The 20,078-nt window shown below is 41.6% G+C and overlaps 1 protein-coding gene and 1 pseudogene across 1 annotated transcript; one reads left to right on the forward strand and one right to left on the reverse strand.

The window, feature by feature from the left end:
* Nucleotides 1–2,008: 2,008 nt before the first annotated feature.
* Nucleotides 2,009–9,600, forward strand: LOC101047218 (disintegrin and metalloproteinase domain-containing protein 21-like; annotated as a pseudogene).
* A 7,178-nt stretch (nt 9,601–16,778) lies between these two features.
* On the reverse strand, nt 16,779–19,007 carry LOC101050514 (disintegrin and metalloproteinase domain-containing protein 20-like). The gene has a single exon (XM_003924670.4). The coding sequence runs from the start codon at nt 19,005–19,007 to the stop codon at nt 16,779–16,781; it is 2,229 nt and encodes a 742-aa protein (XP_003924719.1).
* Nucleotides 19,008–20,078: the final 1,071 nt, after the last annotated feature.

Genomic DNA, 20,078 nt, shown 5'->3' on the forward strand with positions numbered 1-20,078 from the left:
AGCTTTGTTTGTTTCTTTTCACTCTTTTTTCTCTAATCTTGTCTTCTTGCTTTATTTCATTGAGTTTATCTTCAATCTCTGATATCTTTTTTCTGCTTGATCAATTTGGCTATTGAAACTTGTGTTTACTTCACGAAGTTCTTGTGCTGTGTTTTTCAGCTTCATCAGGTCATTTATGTTCTTCTCTAAACTGGTTATTCTAGTTAGCAATCCATCTAACCTTTTTTCAAGGTTTTTAGCTTCCTTGCATTGGGTTAGAACATGCTCCTTTAGCTTGGAGCAGTTTGTTATTACCCACTTTCTGAAGCCTGCTTCTGTCAATTCATCAAATTCATTCCCTGTCCAGTTTTGTTCTTTTGCTGGAGAGGAGTTGTTTTCTCTTGGAGGAGAAGAGGCATTCTGGTTTTTGAAAATTTCAGCCTTTTTGTGGTGGTTTTTCCCTATTTTTGTGGATTTATCTACCTTTGGTCTCTGAAATTGGTGACCTTTGGATGGGGTCTCTGAGTGGATGTCTTTTTTGTTGATGTTGAAAGTATTCCTTTCTGTTAGTTTTCCTTCTAACAGTCAGGCCTCTCTGCTGCAGGTCTGCTGGAGTTTGCTGGAGTTTTCTGGAGGTCCACTCCAGACCCTACATGCCTGTGTATCACCAGTGGAGGCTGCCTGTTCATTCCTCTGGTAGGAAGATTGCTGCCAGTTCCTTCCTCTGGTAGCTTCATCCTGGAGGAGTACCCACCAGGTGCCAGCCAGAGCTCTCCTGTATGAGGTGTCTGTCAGCCCCTACTGGGAGCTGTCTCCCAGTCAGGATACACAAGGGTCAGGGATCCACTTGAGGAGGCAGTCTGTCCCTTATCAGAGCTTGAATGCTGTGCAGGAGATCTGCTGCTCTCTTCAGAGCTGCCAGGCAGGGACGTTTAAGTCTGCTGAAGCTGTGCCCACAACCACCCTTTCCCAGGTGGGCTTTATTTATATGTCCCTGATGGGCTGTACCTTTTTTCAGAGATGCCCTGCCCAGTAAGGAGGGAATCTAGTGTGACAGTCTGCCTGCAGTGGTCTGGCTGTGCTGTGGTGGGCTCCGCCTAGTTCGAACTTCCCGGTGGCTTTGTTTGCACTGTAAGGTTAAAATCTACTTGAGCCTCAGCAATGGTGGAAGCCTCTCCCCTACCAGGTTCATCTGTCCCAGGTCGAGCTCAGACTGCTGTGCTGGCTGCGAGAATTTCAAGCCAGTGGATCTTAGCTTGCTGATCTCCATCGGGGTGGGACCCACTGAGCCAGACTACTTGGCTCCCTGATTTCAGCCCCCTTTCCAGGGAGTGAACATTTCTGTCTCGCTGGTGTTCCAAGCACCACTGGGGTTTGAAAAAATAAAACTGCTACTGCTAGCACAGTTTCTGACCAAATGGCTGCTCAGTTTTGTGCTGGAAACTTAGGGCCCTGGTGGTGGTGGTGTAGGTACCGGAGGGAATCTCCTGGTTTGCAGCTTCCAAAGACCATGGGAAAAGCCCAGTGTCTGGCCCTGGAGTGCAGGGTACAGACTCTAATGGATTCCCTTGCCAATGAATGGGAGTTCCCTGTCCCCTCGTGCTTCCCGGGTGAGGCAATGCTCCACCCTGCTTTGGCTCACCCTCCTTGGTCTGCACCCACTGTGTAACCAGACCCAATGAGATGAACCAGGCTCCTCAGTTGGAAATGCAGAAATCACCCACCTTCTGCGTTGATCTGCTGGGAGCTGCACACTGGAGCTCTTCCTATTCGACCATCTTGCTAGCAATCCCTCCCTATAGTTTTTAAATTGCTTCTTATTTAATTGCCTTCCTTAAGAGTATTATTTTGTTATAATTTATATGGAAAGAAGTGAAAGACATTTGCTTTTCCCTAGCATGTTTAATAAAAATTTATTTTGTATTACTAATAGTTTAGAAAACTCAGGTTCTAAACTATTAATAATATAAAATAATTATATTGGTAATGAGATAAATAATTAAATTTACTATTGTCAAATTTTAGAAAATCTTTATTAAGTCTTTTATGTATGAGTTATAATATTTCAGGGTTTTTCAGTTCTAATATTTCAGATTTTTCTTGTACAGTGACTAATTTTGATGATTCATAATTTGATGAGTTTCATAAAGTCCACTGCTTAGCCCCTTTCAGGGTCTTTATGGAGGTCTGTACAATGAGGATTCCTGAAGCATAAACTTTGTAATCCTCAGATTAATCTGGTTTTGATCACATTATAATTATTTATTTGTTTGTTTCTACACAGGCTCAGGGTTTATTAGACTCACTTTTGACAGTCATTTGAGACTATGATGAAATATACGGGCACTCTTCTCAGCAAAAAAAAAAAAGGCACAAAATATGTAAAACATTGAATACAATATTATAGACCTCCTAAAGCTTATTTTTACTCCTGCCACAAATTTCTGCACTAAATTGATAATTTAGTTAACGTGCTGTATTTTAATTTTCTTTCTCTAATATCTAGCACAATGTCCTACACTTTGTAGGCTCCAAACACATAAAGGATTGTTTAGTAAATAGAGAAAGAAATGGATGACTGTTGCCAGCCAGATTGTATGGCAGGTGCAGAAATTCCCCACTTTCAAAAACTGTTGGTAAATATAATGAGCGAATATTGGGACTTTTCCTGGCCAGTCCTAAAATACCAGAGTCTCCAATGGTTTTTCCTTAGTGACAAGAGTTTCTTTTCCCAAGACCTCTAAACTGCAGAGATTCTCATTTTCTCTTCTGAAAGCATTTCCTTTCCTTTTTGGTACTCTCCTGTCAGTAACTGGGGAGAAAAACATTATGCTCTCCATACCCTTAAATGACGTCAGTGTTTTAGAAATCTTTTTCTTTTCTAAAAAATTATAATACAGTATGAATACACTTTAGTAGCATTCATTTATAATCCAAGACACTTCACCACCCCTCCTCTTTTATTCTATTTTTCATTGTACACAGAGCTATACAAGGCATTATAGAAGATACCAAAATGAATGAAAATCATAAACTCTGCAGTCAAGAATCATGCAGTATAATGAAGTTATGAGCAAAGATGAATACAATGAGAAGATAGAAAATAACTTAGAAATAAAGAAACTAAAGTAAATCATAAGACTGATGCAACTTGACACAGAATTGTGATTATTTTTGATGTCTCCAGTTTTGACAGTCAAAGGAGACACTATCAATAGTTATTACAAAAGCAACAGGCATTAACTAATATTATCTTGGACAAATTGAGATATAGAGCCACCCTACTCTTAAGGTTTTTTACTTTTGCTTTTACTTTTTATTATGGACATTTTGATACTGTTTTCACCACTTGGCCAATGTTGTCTTATCCATGACCCCAACTCCCCAACCCCATTTACTAAAAGCAAATCCAAAGCATTTTCTTGATTCATCAACCAGTTTTTCACCACTCCATTCTTTTTCTCACCTGATTTCCTTTCTTATCCCCGTTCCAACCTATCTGTTTATTTTTACTTCCAGCACTGCAGTTCTGATCTAACTTTGCCAGGACACAGATCCATAGGGTCAGCCCTGCATCCTGAGCAGCTCAGAGGGAGGAGCCAGACCAGCGGTGCCTCACACCTTGTCCTCTTCTGCTCTGGACAGATGGCTCCATAACGACAGCTTCATAATGTTAGTAGATGGGACCCTGCAGCACATCAGGGTCACTCTTCTGCTGCTCTTGCTTGGGGTGTGTTTTTCCATTTCCGGCTACTTTCAGGCTGGGCCCTCCCAGCATCTCACTCCCTCAGAAGTGGTGATCCCCTTGAAGGTGATCAGCAGGGGCAGAGGTGCAAAGGCTCCTGGATGGTTGTCCTATAGCCTGCGGTTTGGGGGCCAGAGACATGTTGTTCATATGAGGGTCAAGAAGCTCTTGGTTTCTAGACACCTCCCAGTGTTCACCTACACAGAGCAGCGGGCCCTCCTAGAGGATCGGCCCTTCATCCCAGATGACTGTTACTATCATGGTTTCGTGGAGGGGGCCCCTGAATCCTTGGTTGTTTTCAGTGCTTGTTTTGGGGGCTTGCGAGGAGTATTACAAATAAACGGTCTCACTTATGAAATTGAACCCATCAGGCACTCTGCCACATTTGAACACCTGATTTATAAGATAAACAGTAACGAGACACAATTCCCAGCTATGAGATGTGGCTTAACAGAGAAGGAAGTAGCACGCCAACGGTTGGAATCGGAAGAGGCTGAGAACTCAGCTCTGAAACCAAATTCTGTTGGTGACTGGTGGACCCATGCATGGTTTCTGGAGCTGGTTGTTGTGCTGAACCACGATTTCTTCTTACTCTCAAAGCAACATCTCAAAGGTGCAAGAGGATGTATTTCTTGTTGTCAACATAGTGGATTCCATGTTTAAGCAATTAGGTACTTACATACTTTTGATTGGAATTAAAATTTGGAATCAAGGAAATGTTTTCCCAATGACAGGCATAACACAGGTCCTGAACGATTTCTCTCAATGGAAACACATCAGTCTTTCTCAGCTACAGCATGATGCTGCACATATGTTCATAAAAAAATTCACTTATAAGTATACTTGGCCTAGCCTACATTGCAGGAATATGTCTTCTACCTATTGATTGTGGAGTTGATAATTTTCAAGGAGATACGTGGTCTCTTTTTGCCAACACTGTGGCCCATGAGTTAGGTCATACTTTGGGTATGCGGCATGATGAAGAATTCTGTTTTTGCGGGGAAAGAGGTTGCATCATGAGTACTTTCAGAGTGCCTGCAGAGAAGTCCACCAATTGTAGTTATGCTGATTTTATGAAGACCACTTTAAACCAGGGATCATGTCTGCATGATCCTCCCAGATTGGGGGAAATCTTTATGCTAAAGCGTTGCGGGAATGGTGTGGTTGAAAGAGAAGAGCAGTGTGACTGTGGATCTGTACAGCAATGTGAACAAGATGCCTGCTGTCTGTCGAACTGCACTCTGAGGCCTGGGGCTGCCTGTGCTTTTGGGCTTTGTTGCAAAGACTGCAAGTTCATGCCATCAGGGGAACTCTGTAGACAAAAGGTCAATGAATGTGACCTTCCAGAATGGTGCAATGGATCATCCCATCAGTGTCCAGAGGATAGATATGTGCAGGACGGAGTCCCCTGTAGTGACAGTGCCTACTGCTATCAAAAGAGTTGTAATAACCATGACCAGCATTGCAGGGAGATTTTTGGCAAAGATCCAAAAAGTGCATCTGGGAATTGCTATAAAGAAATCAACTCTCAGGGCAACCGTTTTGGTCACTGTGGTATAAACGGCACAACATACCTAAAATGTCATATCTCTGATGTCTTTTGTGGGAGAGTTCAATGTGAGAACGTGAGAGACATTCCTCTTCTCCAAGATCATTTTACTCTGCAGCACGCTCATATCAATGGTGTCACCTGCTGGAGTATTGACTACCATTTGAGGATGAACACACCTGACATTGGTGAAGTGAAAGATGGTACAGTGTGTGGCCCAGGGAAGATCTGCATCCACAAGAAGTGTGTCAGTCTATCTGTCTTGTCACACGTCTGCCTTCCTGAGACCTGCAATATGAAGGGGATCTGCAATAACAAACATCACTGCCACTGTGGCCATGGGTGGTCCCCGCCCTACTGCCTGCACAGAGGCTATGGGGGTAGTGTCGACAGTGGCCCAGCATCTGCAAAGAGAAGAGTTTTGACAGTGATTATGATTCCTTCTTTGTCTGTTTTGATTTTCCTGTTTACTGTTGGGCTTCTTATGTATCTACGACAACGTTCTGGTCCCAAGGAGACTAAGGCTCATTCATCAGGTTAAGAAAATGTCTCTAATTGAATATTCCATGCATTATTACACTTTAGTCTCTTGGCAGTAGAAATGTTAGTACATCCCTGAAAGTCAGCACATTTCTGACCATTCCCAGAACGCTGCAAAGATCTTCCCTTACGTCAGTACCACAAATATTGTCATTACGTGCAGGTGATTCTTAACGTGTTTGTATCTATTGTTCATTTTTTAAAGCAGCAAATAAAACTACATCCTTCCTTTACGTTAGTCCTTGTTATGTGTCTTGTGCATGGAGATGGCTTAGGGGAAAGGTATGAGATATATCTGCATCAGAGTGTCCAGGGTAAGGCTTACCTCGGTACTGACATTTATCAATGTGGGAAAATTACTTAAATTTTCTGACGTTCTGCTTCAAAATCTTAAAGTGGGTAGGAATGATAATAATATTTGTCCCACCCAACTTTTTGGTTTATTTGGTAACCAAAAGAGATACATAGGTGAATGTTTGTTAAGTATAAACAAATTGTAGTTTGTCTGATAAAAGCTCTTGACCTTGCTTCCTGTGTGCTTCCTAGCTCTTTGTCTTAATTTAGCAGTTTGGATATTTTTTTGGGAGCATTTGCTTTGCATACTAAAATATAAACTCCATCAGGGCACAGTTATTTTTATCTGTTTTTCTTACTATTGTATCCTCAATACCTGCAACAGTGCTTATTACACAATAAACACTTAAATGAAGTAATGGATTTGAATGGAATATTAAATACATGAAATTCATCACAAGGCTGGGTGCGGTGGCTCACATCTGTAATCCCAGCACTTTGGGAGGCCGAGGCAGGTGGATCACGAGGCCAAGAGATCGAGACCGTCCTAGCCAACAAGGTGAAACCCTGTCTCTACTAAACATACAAAAATTAGCCAGGTGTGGTGGTGTGTGCCTGTAGTCCCAGCTACTCGGGAGGCTAAGCCAGGAGAATTGCATGAACCTAGGGCGCGGAGGTTGCAGTGAGCTGAGATCGTGCCACCGCACTCCAGCCTGGTGACAGAGCAAGACTCTGTCTCAAAAAAAGAAAAGAAAGAAATTCATCAGGAAAAGTGAAATAATATTTTGCTATCTTGAAGTTGTCATTCTTATCCTCCTTTTTAAACTACTGGATATCTTACTCAAAATTAAACTTTGAATATTTAAAATATGTTCATTTAAAATTCTGCTGTTTGAACATGGCATACTTTTCTGGTCTTCTTCCCCCCAGTGTGTCTTCTCCTCCGTCTATTCTCAGTGTTTTTGGAAAGCTTGTCTCTTGAAAATACAGATTGAGTCAGATAGCCTTGATTCAGTTAACTTCTGAGTGGCACTCTATAGATTGAGTCAAATGACCTTTTGAATATCATTTTTCATTTCACTTTCCAACTCTACCTATTTTATGTTTACAATATATTTGGCTCTGTCATTCTCTGTGTATTTATACATGCCATCCTCATTCCCCACATGCTGTTTACCACCCTCCTCCTACTCCCTTACCCTGGAAAACTCCTATTTTCTCTCCATAGAGGTTAAATGTTATATCTTCGTAGAAGCATCCTTTATGAAATGATAAGAGTTCCACTTGTGTGCCTCTGTCACTTTGTGGTCACTCCTTTATGGTTTGATGCCCTCTAGGAATAGAGATGGAGAGGGTCCAATAATGTGCTAGGGCAAAGGACATCTAGTGGAGCCATACAAGGAAGGAGGAGTGAATCATGAATACAATCTGGTTAAATCAGATTGCACATCCATATGGAGACAAAAGATAGCTGCTCCAGTTCATTGGTTCTTTTTTGAAATGGTTTATTGTAAAAAACTGTTGATTACAGTAAAGTTTATGTATACAATGTTCTTTTATATTTGCTGAGTTCTGTATTTCTGCTTGAGATTACTTTGAAATAATCCATTTTTTTTCTGGAATTACTTTGGTTTCTGCTTTTATGCTTAATTGTGGAATTTATTTTGCTATAAGGAATGAGATAGATATCTAATTGTATACTTTTCCAAATGGGTAGTGAGTTGTCCTGATACACATTATAGAATAAATCCTTGATCACTGCTTTGGTGGTAAATTGGGATCCTGTACTTCATTTTAAAGTTAATTTGTTAGAGTCACCTTAATTTACTTGTAAATTTTTACAAGAAGCAGTGCATTTTGCAATATTCTTATTTTTGGAAAAGCTGTATACTTTATATTCATTGAGTTACTTAGAGCTATATTATCAATTGTATCAGGATTGATAGATATAATTAACCTTTTTATAACAAGCATACAGTCTTACCTCCTGTTTTAATTTAGATTGTCTAAAAATCAGACCCAGAGACAGGATTTAGGTGGAGTTAGTTTTTTGAGGAAGCACAAAACAGGATAGACTAATGACCAAGTTTTCTGTTTGTACTACTGGAGTCATTCCTGTGGGCTGTCTGAGAAGTCATGTGAAACACAGCTTGGAGTAATACTCCACGGTTCAGGAGAAAGCTGTAAGGAAAAGAATACCTGAGCCATAAGCACTTGAAGTGGTAAGCTCTCAGAGCACAGAAATTGTCTACCGTGGCTGCAAGTGAAGTCAAGTGGGACAAGAAGATGTAGGGTGGGTTTTCAGCATCTACTCTACCCAGGTTCCTTAGAAAACATACGCTGAGGCAGGGATTCAATCTAAACGGTTATTTGGAAAATGCAATCCTAGGAAAATGAGAGTAAAAGTAAAGGTTTTTGGAGCTGGAAAGTATGGTACAGCAGATGCTGGTGGTACCCACCTGTATCGTCTTAGGCTGACCCTTGAGGTTGTCTGTCTTGAGGTGCTGAAGACAAGTCCTGTACACACTAATGGCTTTCTACTTTATGGGGGTGTGCTCAGACCATTCATGGAGTAGGCTGGAAGCAAGAAGGAGTTAATGCATCTAAACCAATTCTCAATCGATGAGCGATGTTGTATGAATGAGCATGATAGCTTCCCCAGTCCTCATGGGACTTCTCTGTGGTCTTAGGGCCCAAGTGAGGCTGTACATTGTTAGTAGAACAGGAACTGGGTCTCTCTACTTTCTCTCCAAAAAACCCTCAAAAAACTCTATTCTTTTCTTCACAAAGTCTTCTTTGTTCTTTGAGCATCTATTGAAAAAGCTGACTGGAGACTGTCTCAGTCTATCTGATTCTCCCTCTGATCCTCCACTGTGGACTCTCTTTCAAACTGTGTCTTAACTGTTATTAACCCTCACTGTTTTCTTGAGAGTTTAGGTACAGAACTGACATCCCTTTGCTCCAGTCTTACAAACCCTGGCCATATGAACTAACCTGTCTGACGGCTGGGTATATCAGCATCTAGATTAATGAAAATAATCTGATCTTATTTTTGTTCCTGCTGATGCAAGTGCCTGGTGGCTCAAATCTGGAGCATAGATGCATGACAATGTATGGCATCCATGACCAAGAAAACAATGTCACACTACTCTTTTTGGTGAGATGGACACCTCTATAAAAGCTTGAGGACTGTCCTTCGTTTAGGTAAAGACATTAGAAAGGAATGTTTCCCTTTGTCTTCAAAGTAGAGATGATGCAGGACCTTTCATAGGTAACTTCCCAAGGCGATAATGTAATCAAAACCTGTGATTTTTAAAAATTATTATACTTTAAGTTCTGGGGTATATGTGCAGAACATGCGGGTTTGTTACATAGGTATATATGTGCCATGGGGGTTTACTGCATCCATCCCCCCATCATCTACATTAGGTATTTCTCCTAATGTTACCCCTCCCCAATGTCCCACCCCCTGCTATTCCTTCCCCACCCCCCCACCCCCTGACAGGCTCCAGTGTGTGGTGTTCCTCTCCCTGCGTCCATGGGTTCTAATTGTTCAGCACCCACTTATGAGTGAGAACATGCAGTGTTTGGTTTTCTGCTCTTGTGTCAGTTTGCTGAGACCAATGGAACAAACAGAGGCCTCAGAAGTAATACCACACATCTATGACCATCTGATCCTTGACAAAACTGACAAAAACAAGCAATGGGGAAAGGATTCCCTATTTAATAAATGTTGTGGGGAAAACTGGCTTGCCATATGCAGAAAGCTGAAACTGGATCCCTTCCTTACAACTTATACAAAAATTAACTCCAGATAGATTAAAGATTTAAACATAAGACCTAATACCATAAAAACTCTAGAAGAAAACCTAGGCAATACCACTCAGGACATAGGCATAGGCAAGAACTTCATGACTAAAACACCAAAAGCAATGACAACAAAAGCCATATAGGCAAATGGGATCTAATTAAACTTAAGAGCTTCTGCACAGCAAAAGAAACTATCATTAGAGTGAACCAACAACCAACAGAATGGGAAAAAATTTTTGCAATCTACCCATCTGACAAAGGGCTAATATCCAGATTTTTTATTTTTTTGAGATGGAGTCTCGCTGTGTCACCAGGCTGGAGTGCAGTGGCATGCGCCACCACAACCAGCTAATGTTTGTATTTTTAGAAACTGGTTTCACCATGTTGGCTGGGATGGTCTCGATCTCTTGACCTCATGACCTGCCTGCTTTGGCCTCCCAAAGTGCTGGAATTACAGGAGTGAGCCACCAAGCCCAGCCAAACCCTGTGATTCGATTCCATAGATGGCACACATAAGCCTCTCACGAAGGTCATAAATGGTCCTGACACTGACTTATGGCCCAAACACTTGCCACATCACCAGATGTTATGCATGGCCCAGAAGTCAGCCCTGTGCAACTTGGATTTGCTCACTTGCTCCTCTCACTAATTGATAGGCACCAAAGATTACATGGAGATAGCATGGTGAATATTCCAAAAATGTGGAATAATTTGGCCAGGTAACAAAATCAAGCCCTCTAACTGCCAAAACCAAACTAAAGGTCTCCTATGTCTGATATTGTACAATCTGTTCTGCTTCTATGGACTGACATGGATGCATGTAGATACACAGATGCCAATAGGCCAGAAGAAAAAGCACAGCAAAGCCCAATCTGTTGGGCCACAAATTTCACTCTGACATTATTTGTGAACCACACTTGTCTTTTTATCCCATGTGGTAACAAGGTCTATGAAGTGTTGGGGACTCAGATACCTAACGCCTTTGTCACCAGGTACTCCTCCGTCAATGCCAGCCAAATTATAAGCTTGGGCTCCTTTATTCATAAAGTAGTGCCACACAAGTGTACTAGATGAGCTATAGAATATTCACTTACAGGTCACAAGTCTAAGTTCTTTTCCATTCTGAGATCCATTTTTTCCAGGTTTTGGAACTTATGAGATGGAAAGGGCAATTCTCAATATTTCCATAGTAAAAGAGCAGGAGTCATTACTATGCAAGCACTGAGAAGACTCCAAACCAAAGTTAACAGTTTAGCCTCTGTTGTACTTCGGAATCACCATGTCCTGGATACAATGACAGCCCAACAAGGAGGAGCTTGTGCAGTCAGTGGTGAGGAATGCTGCTTATATGTAAATCACTAGGGACAAATAGAATCTTTGAAAGACAAGATAAACACTCTTCATCATATAAATGAAGCTAAACCATTCAATTGGACTGACCTATTGCCAGGGATAGGAGACTGGTTGAATGGAGTATGGGTAAATGTGTTTAGATTTGTTCCTTTCTGCTTATTCATTCTTCTTCTAATCTGTGTTCTTCTTTCCCTTTGCAGATCCCTTGCCACTCAGCTGCTAATATAACTCTTTTCTCCACAAATACCAACTCAGCTTTTAATTTGAAACTTTTAGGAAAGTTTCAGACTGGAAATAAAGGAGTTAAAGGTATGCTGCTTCAAAATATGCCAAATTAGCATATTGATTATTTCAAGCTCAAAGCACTTTGGAAACTATAGTTCCAGAAGTGACTATCTGCTGTCTTTTCCTGCATATAGCAATCCATAAAGCTTCCATGGAGAAAGATGCCTTCCTTGTGCCAGGAACGAAAATAACCCTATCTCCAGGATTGGAAATTGTTGCTGCAATAGACCTGTACAAATAAAATAATTCTTATGTCCCATTAGCTTTATAACTCCTCCTTGACACTCCCCACCAATATATCTCCTAGTGACTTCCCTGGAATTCACTGTCACTAGCTTAGATCCTTTTGTCATTTTTTCACAAATTTATTGTTCTTTTTCTAAAAGTATAAAAGCTTTCTGCTTTAGCCATTATTTTACATCTTCACACTCTTGAAAGGATCTCTACGATATGAGTGCCCCCAAGGGCACAAAACAGATAGTCATGATGGCAGAGATAGAGGTACATTGGGCTGAATAGCTTGGACTCCACTTGCCAAGAGAGTTAATCAAGACACTGCTGCCATGAAATGTCCAACTTGCCAGTGACACAGATCAAGGCTGAGGTGCTGGGAAGGCATTACTCTTCAGGGAAACCAAACAGCAAATTAGTGGGACATTGACTACTTTGTGTCCCTTTTATCCTGGGAGGGCCAGCCATTAGTTCACACAATATACATATTCTAGTTATGATATTGTCTGCAGAGCTTGAGCCAGCATCACTACTGATGGCATATGGATTGTAGGATCTTTAGCATGGAATCTCACACAACTTGGCATATGAACAGAGGATTCATTCACTCTTTAGTGTATGAGATGCAGGAATGGTACGTAGCAATGAATTATATTGTTTCTATCGTGTATCAAACATTTAGTAGCATCTATCCTTCTAGAGTGCTTAGAATGGCCAGCAGAAGGCAGAGCCAGAGTGCCAGCTCAGAAACAATATTCTGAAAGAACTGAGTGCCAGCCTTCACAATGCAGTGTGTATATTAAGTCAGAGATTCTTATGTGGTGTTGTGTATCCAATAGAAAGAACATATGAGACCAAGAACCAAGGAAGAGAAGCTGGGTGGCCTCACTTACCATCACACGTGATGATCCATTGATCTGCTTCTCCTCCCTGCAACTATCTGTTCTCTAGGCAAGTCTTGGTCCACAAAGAGAATGCAGCTTTGCCAGAGGACCCAGCAAAAGTTCCATAGACCTGCAAGCTGCCCTCGGGGCATCTGGGACATCTTCTGTTCAAAGACCAGCAGGTAAAAGGAAGTCATTTTGACAGGAGAAATTGACCCTGAATAGCAAGGGAAGGTAGGGCTGCTGAGCCCCAGAAGAGGAATGGAGGATTATATGGAGAGACTAGGGGATTCACTTGGGATCCACTTGGAACTACCCCAACGCAATGGTAAGTGAATGGTTATGTGTAGCAAGGTTGACCTGAGAAGATCTCAGACCCTTCTGGGATGAAGGTGCAAAAGATTTAAAACAAACATTATAGCAAGTGCTCTGGGTCCCCGCTGACTTCCACTTTTGTCCCTTTTTCTTTTTTCTTTTTAAAAAAAGACAAAACAAAATTAATGTTATAAAGATGTGGTCTCGCTAGGTTGCCCAGGCTGGTCTCAAAGTCCTGGGCTCAAGTATTCCTCCCACCTTGGCCTCCTGAACTGCTAAGATTATAGGCATGAGCAGTCACTCCCAGCCCTGCCACCCAGAGCCATTTTTTAAAAAAACTATATACCTCTCACAGCCCATGGCTATCCAAAACCCCTCAAGATTTGGAAAGACAGTTCTCAGAATTATTGTTCTGTTGGTTATTAGACTCTAAAGAAGGGACAAGAAAATATGAACGACCTCCATCTGCTGTTTTGGTTAAGGTGAAAACTGATGTTAAAATTGAAAGGACAAGGACAGCTACTCAAAGCGTTCCCATCTTGTGAAAACCTTCACCATGCTTCACTTGTGACATCACCTGGTCTTCAGGTACTCCCTGATGTAGTTCAATTGAATAAAGCTTTCAAACTCTATGTGAGTTTAAAACCGTATGTATATATTTAATAATTTTGTGTTGTTATGGATAGATTTGGACAAAATGCCAACACTGCCCAGTTTTGTGTCAAAGACAGCATTATCAAAGAATCCTAAATTCCTTGGGTGGAGAGGTCAGCCCTGCTGTTGGTCTCTAATTTTTTTCCTCATTTTCATTTTCATTCTTGACTTCCAACTTTTATTTTTTAACTTCCATGGTGCACATGCAGGATAGGATACGCAGGTTCGTTACATGGATGAACACTGCCGCGGTGCTTTGCTGCACAGACCATCCCATCACCTGACTTTGTTTCATAGCACGGTGGTTGCATGCTTTGATTTTTTTTCTAGGTAACCTTTTGTTAGACTGAAGTCAGTATTTTCCTTCTGTCTTTCTGAGTTCTTCAGATGTGCAGAGAATTTAGGCAACTTTCCTAAGGTGGGACAAGACTCTTCTGTTATCTCAAATTCTTCTACTAGGGAAACTCATATTCAACCCAAACACCTGGCCAGATCTGTGTAGATATACGGTCTGATGCAACATTGCCCAATCTAAGTGGTGTGATTTCATAGGGTATACATTTGAACTGCAGTGCTTCTGGTTACTTGGGGCAATGTCAAACTTGTGCATTTTTGTGTCACCTTAGAAGAAAGGGTAGCAGAATAACTGACATATCACAAATAACTTACTTTAATTGGTATGAAGAAACCAAGAAAATATGTTAAACAGTCTCTAGTCTTGAGTCCTGTTTTCAACAACTACATTGTTCTTCGTTTCCCAAAGGCCTTTCCCTTCTGTTACCTCTGTTTATGCCTCTGATTCTCACCTCCCTTCTATCCTGATCCCTGTCTTCTTAAGGACCCCCTTGCTTCTTTTCTTCCACCCCTCAAGCTCCCTGTTACTGTTTGACCTAGAATATCACCTCTTGTTGGGTAAGACAAGCCCTAAAAACAAGGGAAAGGTTTTGAAAACAAGACACATACAATGTCACTCTGTCACCCAGGCTGGAGTGCACTGGTATGATCATGACTCACTGTAACCTCTAGCTTCTGGTCTCAAGTGATCTTCCTGCCTCAACCTCCCAAGTAGTTGGTTTTATAGGAACACACTATCACAGCTGGCTGGTTTAAAAATTTTTTTTTAGAGATGGGGTCTTGCTATCCTGCCCAGGTTGGTCTTGAGCTCCTGGCCTCAAGTGAGCTTCCTGCCTCAGCCTCTTGAGTAATTAGGGCTACAGGCATGTGCCACCATGCCTAGATAATTTCTTTATATTTTGTGTTGACAGAGTCTCACTATGTTGCCTAGGCTGGTCTCAAACTGATCCTCCCTCCTCAGACTCCTAAATAACTAGGACTACAGGTATGTGCCATCATGAATGGATACATTTAAAAAATTTTTTTGATATTTTATAGAGACAGGGTCTCACAATGTTGTCCAGGATAGTTTCAAACTCCTGGCCTCAAGGGATCCTCCTGCCTCAGACCCCCAAAGTGCTGGGATTACAGCTGTGAGCCACTGTGCCAGACCTTAGTGCACTATTTCTGAAGTGATTCTTACTGATTCCCTGTAGGTAAGCTTTTGTGTCTGAACATGTATCAGACAGTCAGTTCTATCCGGTAATTTATGGATAGGCAGGGCTTAGGCAATTCCTGGAGATTTTAAATAGGACATCCCATCCCTTTAATATCCAGAGAAATTGAGCAGTGATTTATCAGTGAATAATGACCCTTTCTGTAATAGTTTAACAGTAAAGACAAAAAGTCAGAGACATTAGATACTGGATTCCTTAGGCTTAGCACAATGCAAAAATCGTGAGAAAAATGAAAATGATAGCAGACAGCATATACCAAGTGCTTAAAATGTTCCATGCTTCTCTTAGGTGCTTTCTTTTGATTGTCACAAAGCTTTGGAAAAGTACATTTGACCAGTGAATGTAAAACGTGGACCTTGAAACTCTGAAATATTAAGACTTTGCCTATAATCACATAATCAGCAGTTGGTAGAATCACTGTTGAAATTCAAGGTGCCTATGACACAAAAGGTTTTTAAAACCTTCCTACTGTATCACTGCCAAAGTTGTCTTTTATGCTTATTTAACACTAGCAATAAAATGGATAAGTAACAAACATGTCATATATAACCAATCAGAAAAAGACCTAAAGGCCAGGCGCAGTGGCTCACACCTATATTCCCAGCATTTTGGGAGGCTGAGTCAGGTGAATCACTTGAGGCCAGGAGTTCGAGACCAGCCTGGGCAACAAGGTGAAACCCTGTCTCCCCTTTAAAATACAAAAATTAGTCAGGGATGGTGGCGTGCACCTGTACTTTCAGCTACTTGGCAAGGTTCATGTGGGAGAATTGCTTGAACCCGGGAGGCGGAGGTTGCAATGAGCTGAGATCATGCCACTGCATTCCAGCCTCACAGCCTGGGAGCTTGAGTGAAACCTTGTCTCAAAAAAAAAAAAGAAAAGAAAAAAGAAAGAAAGAAAGAAAATGAAAAAGCCTTAAAAGTGTTAAAACAAATGTACATTAGTGAAAACAGGATTTGCCACAAGAGTATCTAGAAAACATTAGACCACAAATATTAAGTGAGTTCAGGTGCTCTTGGTAGTGAATCTAAGACTTTCTGCCAACATCTATAGAAGTATTAAGAATATGACCAGGCCAGGTGCGGTGGCTCACACCTATAATCCCAGCACTTTGGGAGGCTGAGGCGGGTGGATCGATCATGAGGTCAAGAGATCGAGACCATCCTTGGTCAACATGGTGAAACCCCCGTCTCTACTGGAAATACAAAAAAAATCAGCTGGGCGTGGTAGTGTGCACCTGTTGTCCCAGCTACTGGGGAGGCTGAGGCAGGAGAATTGCTTGAACACAGGAGGCGGGGGTTACGGTGAGCCGAGGTAGAGCCATTGCACTTCAGCCTGGGTAACAAGAGCGAAACTCCATCTCAAAAAAAAAAAAAAAAAAAAAAATGACCAGACATAAAATGTTAATTAAATTTAAACACACAGACCCTTTTTAAATTGCCAAGTGATTTTACTTCAAGATGACGTCAGAGATGCTAAAAGGTGATGTAATTGTCAGAATGACTATTGATTATATCTCCCAGCAAGTGTCAATGGGATTTTCGCCATTTTTGTGCATTCCCATTAGTATTTACTCATCAGGTTCAGTATTTTTCAATACGTTCTTGTCCATAAATTCTATTGCTTGTGAAAAGCCACCAAAGAGAACTGAAACCAGAAAAAGGATGAAACGAGTAAATACTAAAAGTAGTACTCGGTTTATATTCACAAGTACACTGCCTGAAAGACGATATTGTTTGTCAGGTGGAGGGCCACTGTCTACACTACCTCCTTTTCCTTTCAGTTCACATGTTGGTGGCTTCCACCCATGCACACAGTGACAATGGTTTTGGTTGTTACATACTCCTTTGTAATTGCATGTTTTAAGATCACACTCAAAATGCAGGTCTTGATAGAAAGTACAATTGTGTTTAAGACAGTATTTTCCTGGGCCACAGGTTGCGCCATCCACTACCAGCCCCATTTCTGGCAACTCTGTCCCCTGGTGTGCATCATAGCCAAAGCATTTTTCTTCTTTTACCTCCTGTACTAATATATTCCGAAATGTAGTGTGCTCACCTCCACCAGGAATGCTTTTGACACCACTACAGTGTAACATTCCACATAAAACATCATCTTCTTCACATGGAAAAGGTTTACTTCCCCCTCGCCGTAGAATAACCCCACAGTTTCCAAATCGGTCACCCATCACATTCAATTTTTTGTAGCATGCTGGGGAGCCATCTTTCACTTGGTAGCCAAAAAGGGCTTGGCACTGCATATCACGGTCACTGCAGTTTCCTCTTACACAAACAGACACTGGTGAACATGGGGTTCCATCCTGGACGTAGAAGTCATCTGGACACGCTTCCTTTTTCCCATCACAGTATTCCGGTAGGTCACATATACCACCCAGGTCTCTGCAAACCACTCCAGGGACAGCATATTTACACTCATGGCAGCAAAGTCCTGTATTGCAAACACTGCCAAGGGAAAGGATACAAGAGGTCTCACAACATCTATCACTGGCACAATCTTTAAGGGAGCCACAGTCACACTCTTCCCTCTGATTTTTGATTTTGTCTCCACAACGAGGAGCTACATAAGGAAAATTATCGTATGGAATATTTGGATCACTCAAACAAGGATCCCATTGATTAAGTATATGTTGCATTCTCTCATAAGAACAATTGCTCAACATATCATTAAGATCAGGAACACGAGCCATGACACAGTTGGTTCTTCGAAAACAGTAACAACCCTGAGAATCATGGCGTATGCCTATGTTATGACCCAGAGCATGTGCTGTAACACATGCCCCCCTAAACAGGTGGTACCTCATTAAATAGACAAACATTGCTCCCCAGTTGGGGTTGCATATTCCATTAAAGCTGGCATAACACTCACTGTTTCCAAGTCGATTTGCTGTAAAAAGAACTGAGGTATCATGTGGAAGTCGTTCAAACCATACATGATATTTCCACAAACCAAAGTCATTTACAACATCAACAGGCCTCCCATACAAATACACTCTATCCATATCATTCCATATGCACAAAATCCGTATATAGACATTTAAATAAACTGGTTTGAAAATGGTATGTATTATGCTGTTAAGAATCACTATATTCTCTATGATTTTTGACATATTCCGGTTTCGCACGAACAGTGCATTAGTAACCGTGTAGTGAAGTTTCAAGTTTTTTCTATGATGCCGCCACAAGTAAACGTGACCTGCTCTGGGAGTTTCAGACAGTTTTACCTTTTCAGATTCATGATTTATCTCTTCCCCTTCAGTCTTACACCTAGTAGCCTCTCCCGGACTTTCTTCCGACACAAGCAGTGATACCAAATGCTCAAATCTGGAAGAAGCCTCCAGGGGTTTGATTTCATAAGTCAAGTCATCCACCTGCAGCATGCCACGCAGACCTCCACGGCAGGTGTCCAATGTGGCCACAGACCCTGGAACCCCTTCCAGGTAGCAGTAGTAGTGACAGTCTCGTGGGACAAAGGGGTAGTTCTCCTGCATGGCCCCCTGGTCATTATCAGTGAAAACAGGTAAATGTCTGGGTATCATGTTCTTCTTGAGCTTCATGTGAATCACGTGTCTTCGGCCCTGGAAACGCATGCTGTAAGAGAGTTGGTCTGGCGTCTCAACTCCGCCCCTCCTGTGGGGCAGTTTCCTGGGGATCACAATTTCTGAGGAAGTGAAGCGCCATCCTGGTGGGTCATGAAAACAATAGACCTGGGACAAGAGTGCCCAGAGAACAGGCAGCCAGAGAGCACCTGTTAACGGGTCCTGGACCCAGGCAGATCCCATGAATAAGGGAGCCTTTGACCAAAGAAAATGCAATCAAATGGGAGGCAGAAAGAGGATTCCTGTCTTCAGCCTTCTCCTCAGGACAGTTATGAGGAAATCAGAGTGAGTCTGCAGGCTTGGCACCCCCTGGTAGGGGGAAGGGTTAGACTATTACATAACAATGGTGTGATCATCAGGGGAGGCTGTTTTCAGTGAGCTGGAGACCTGGGGCGGGGCGGGGCGGGGCGGGGCGGGGCGGGGGGGTGTGGTGCGGGGATCAAAGGAAGAGAAAAAAATGGTGGGAATTGAGAATAGTAGTGTATAACTGAGCTGAAACGTCCCTTGTCCTCTGAGGAAAGTCATAAGTGGGATTTGATGAGTAAGTGGGCTTGATGCAGGTTGAAGACACTTAAGGACATTTTTCTGAAACCTAAATGAGGAAAGGATTCAACATGTAATTAAAAGAGGGAAGTGTGTACAATGATAAGGAAAGCGGAAACTTCTCCTTAAAAGAATTTTGAGGATAGACTTAGGGTTATAGAAATCAAATGGAGTTACGGTAATGAATAAATTGGAGAGTAAATAAATGTCATGAAAAAAATTAGGGCGTGCAGCTATAGTTTCTTATCAAGTTAAACATATACCTATGCTGTGATCCAACCATTTCAGTGCTAGGAACTTACCCACATAGTTTGTCTATGAATGTTCATAGCAGCATTATTCATAAACTCATTCTACAATCTGGAAACCTAGAGCCAGTCCTTGATATGTGAATGGATAAACAAATGATACATTCATTCATTGAAATACTTCTCTGTAATAACAGGAACAAGCTTAAGATCTTGAATGAATTTCACAGAAATTTTGAGATGAAGAAACCAGACCAAATGGAGTAGTTAACATATGATTTAATTTGCATAATGTTCTGGGATACTTTAAATTAATCTATGGAAATAGAAATGTAATTATTAGTTTCTTGATGTTTGAGTAGGGGAGGGGCATGAAGGGCCCTTTCTGGAACAATATCAAGTATTAATAAAGTATCCTGATTGTGACGGTGATTTAAAAAAAACACAAAACTCATCAAGCTGC

The sequence above is a fragment of the Saimiri boliviensis genome, chromosome 2 (assembly GCF_048565385.1).
Source record: "Saimiri boliviensis isolate mSaiBol1 chromosome 2, mSaiBol1.pri, whole genome shotgun sequence".
In the NCBI taxonomy this organism is placed as follows: Eukaryota; Metazoa; Chordata; class Mammalia; order Primates; family Cebidae; genus Saimiri; species Saimiri boliviensis.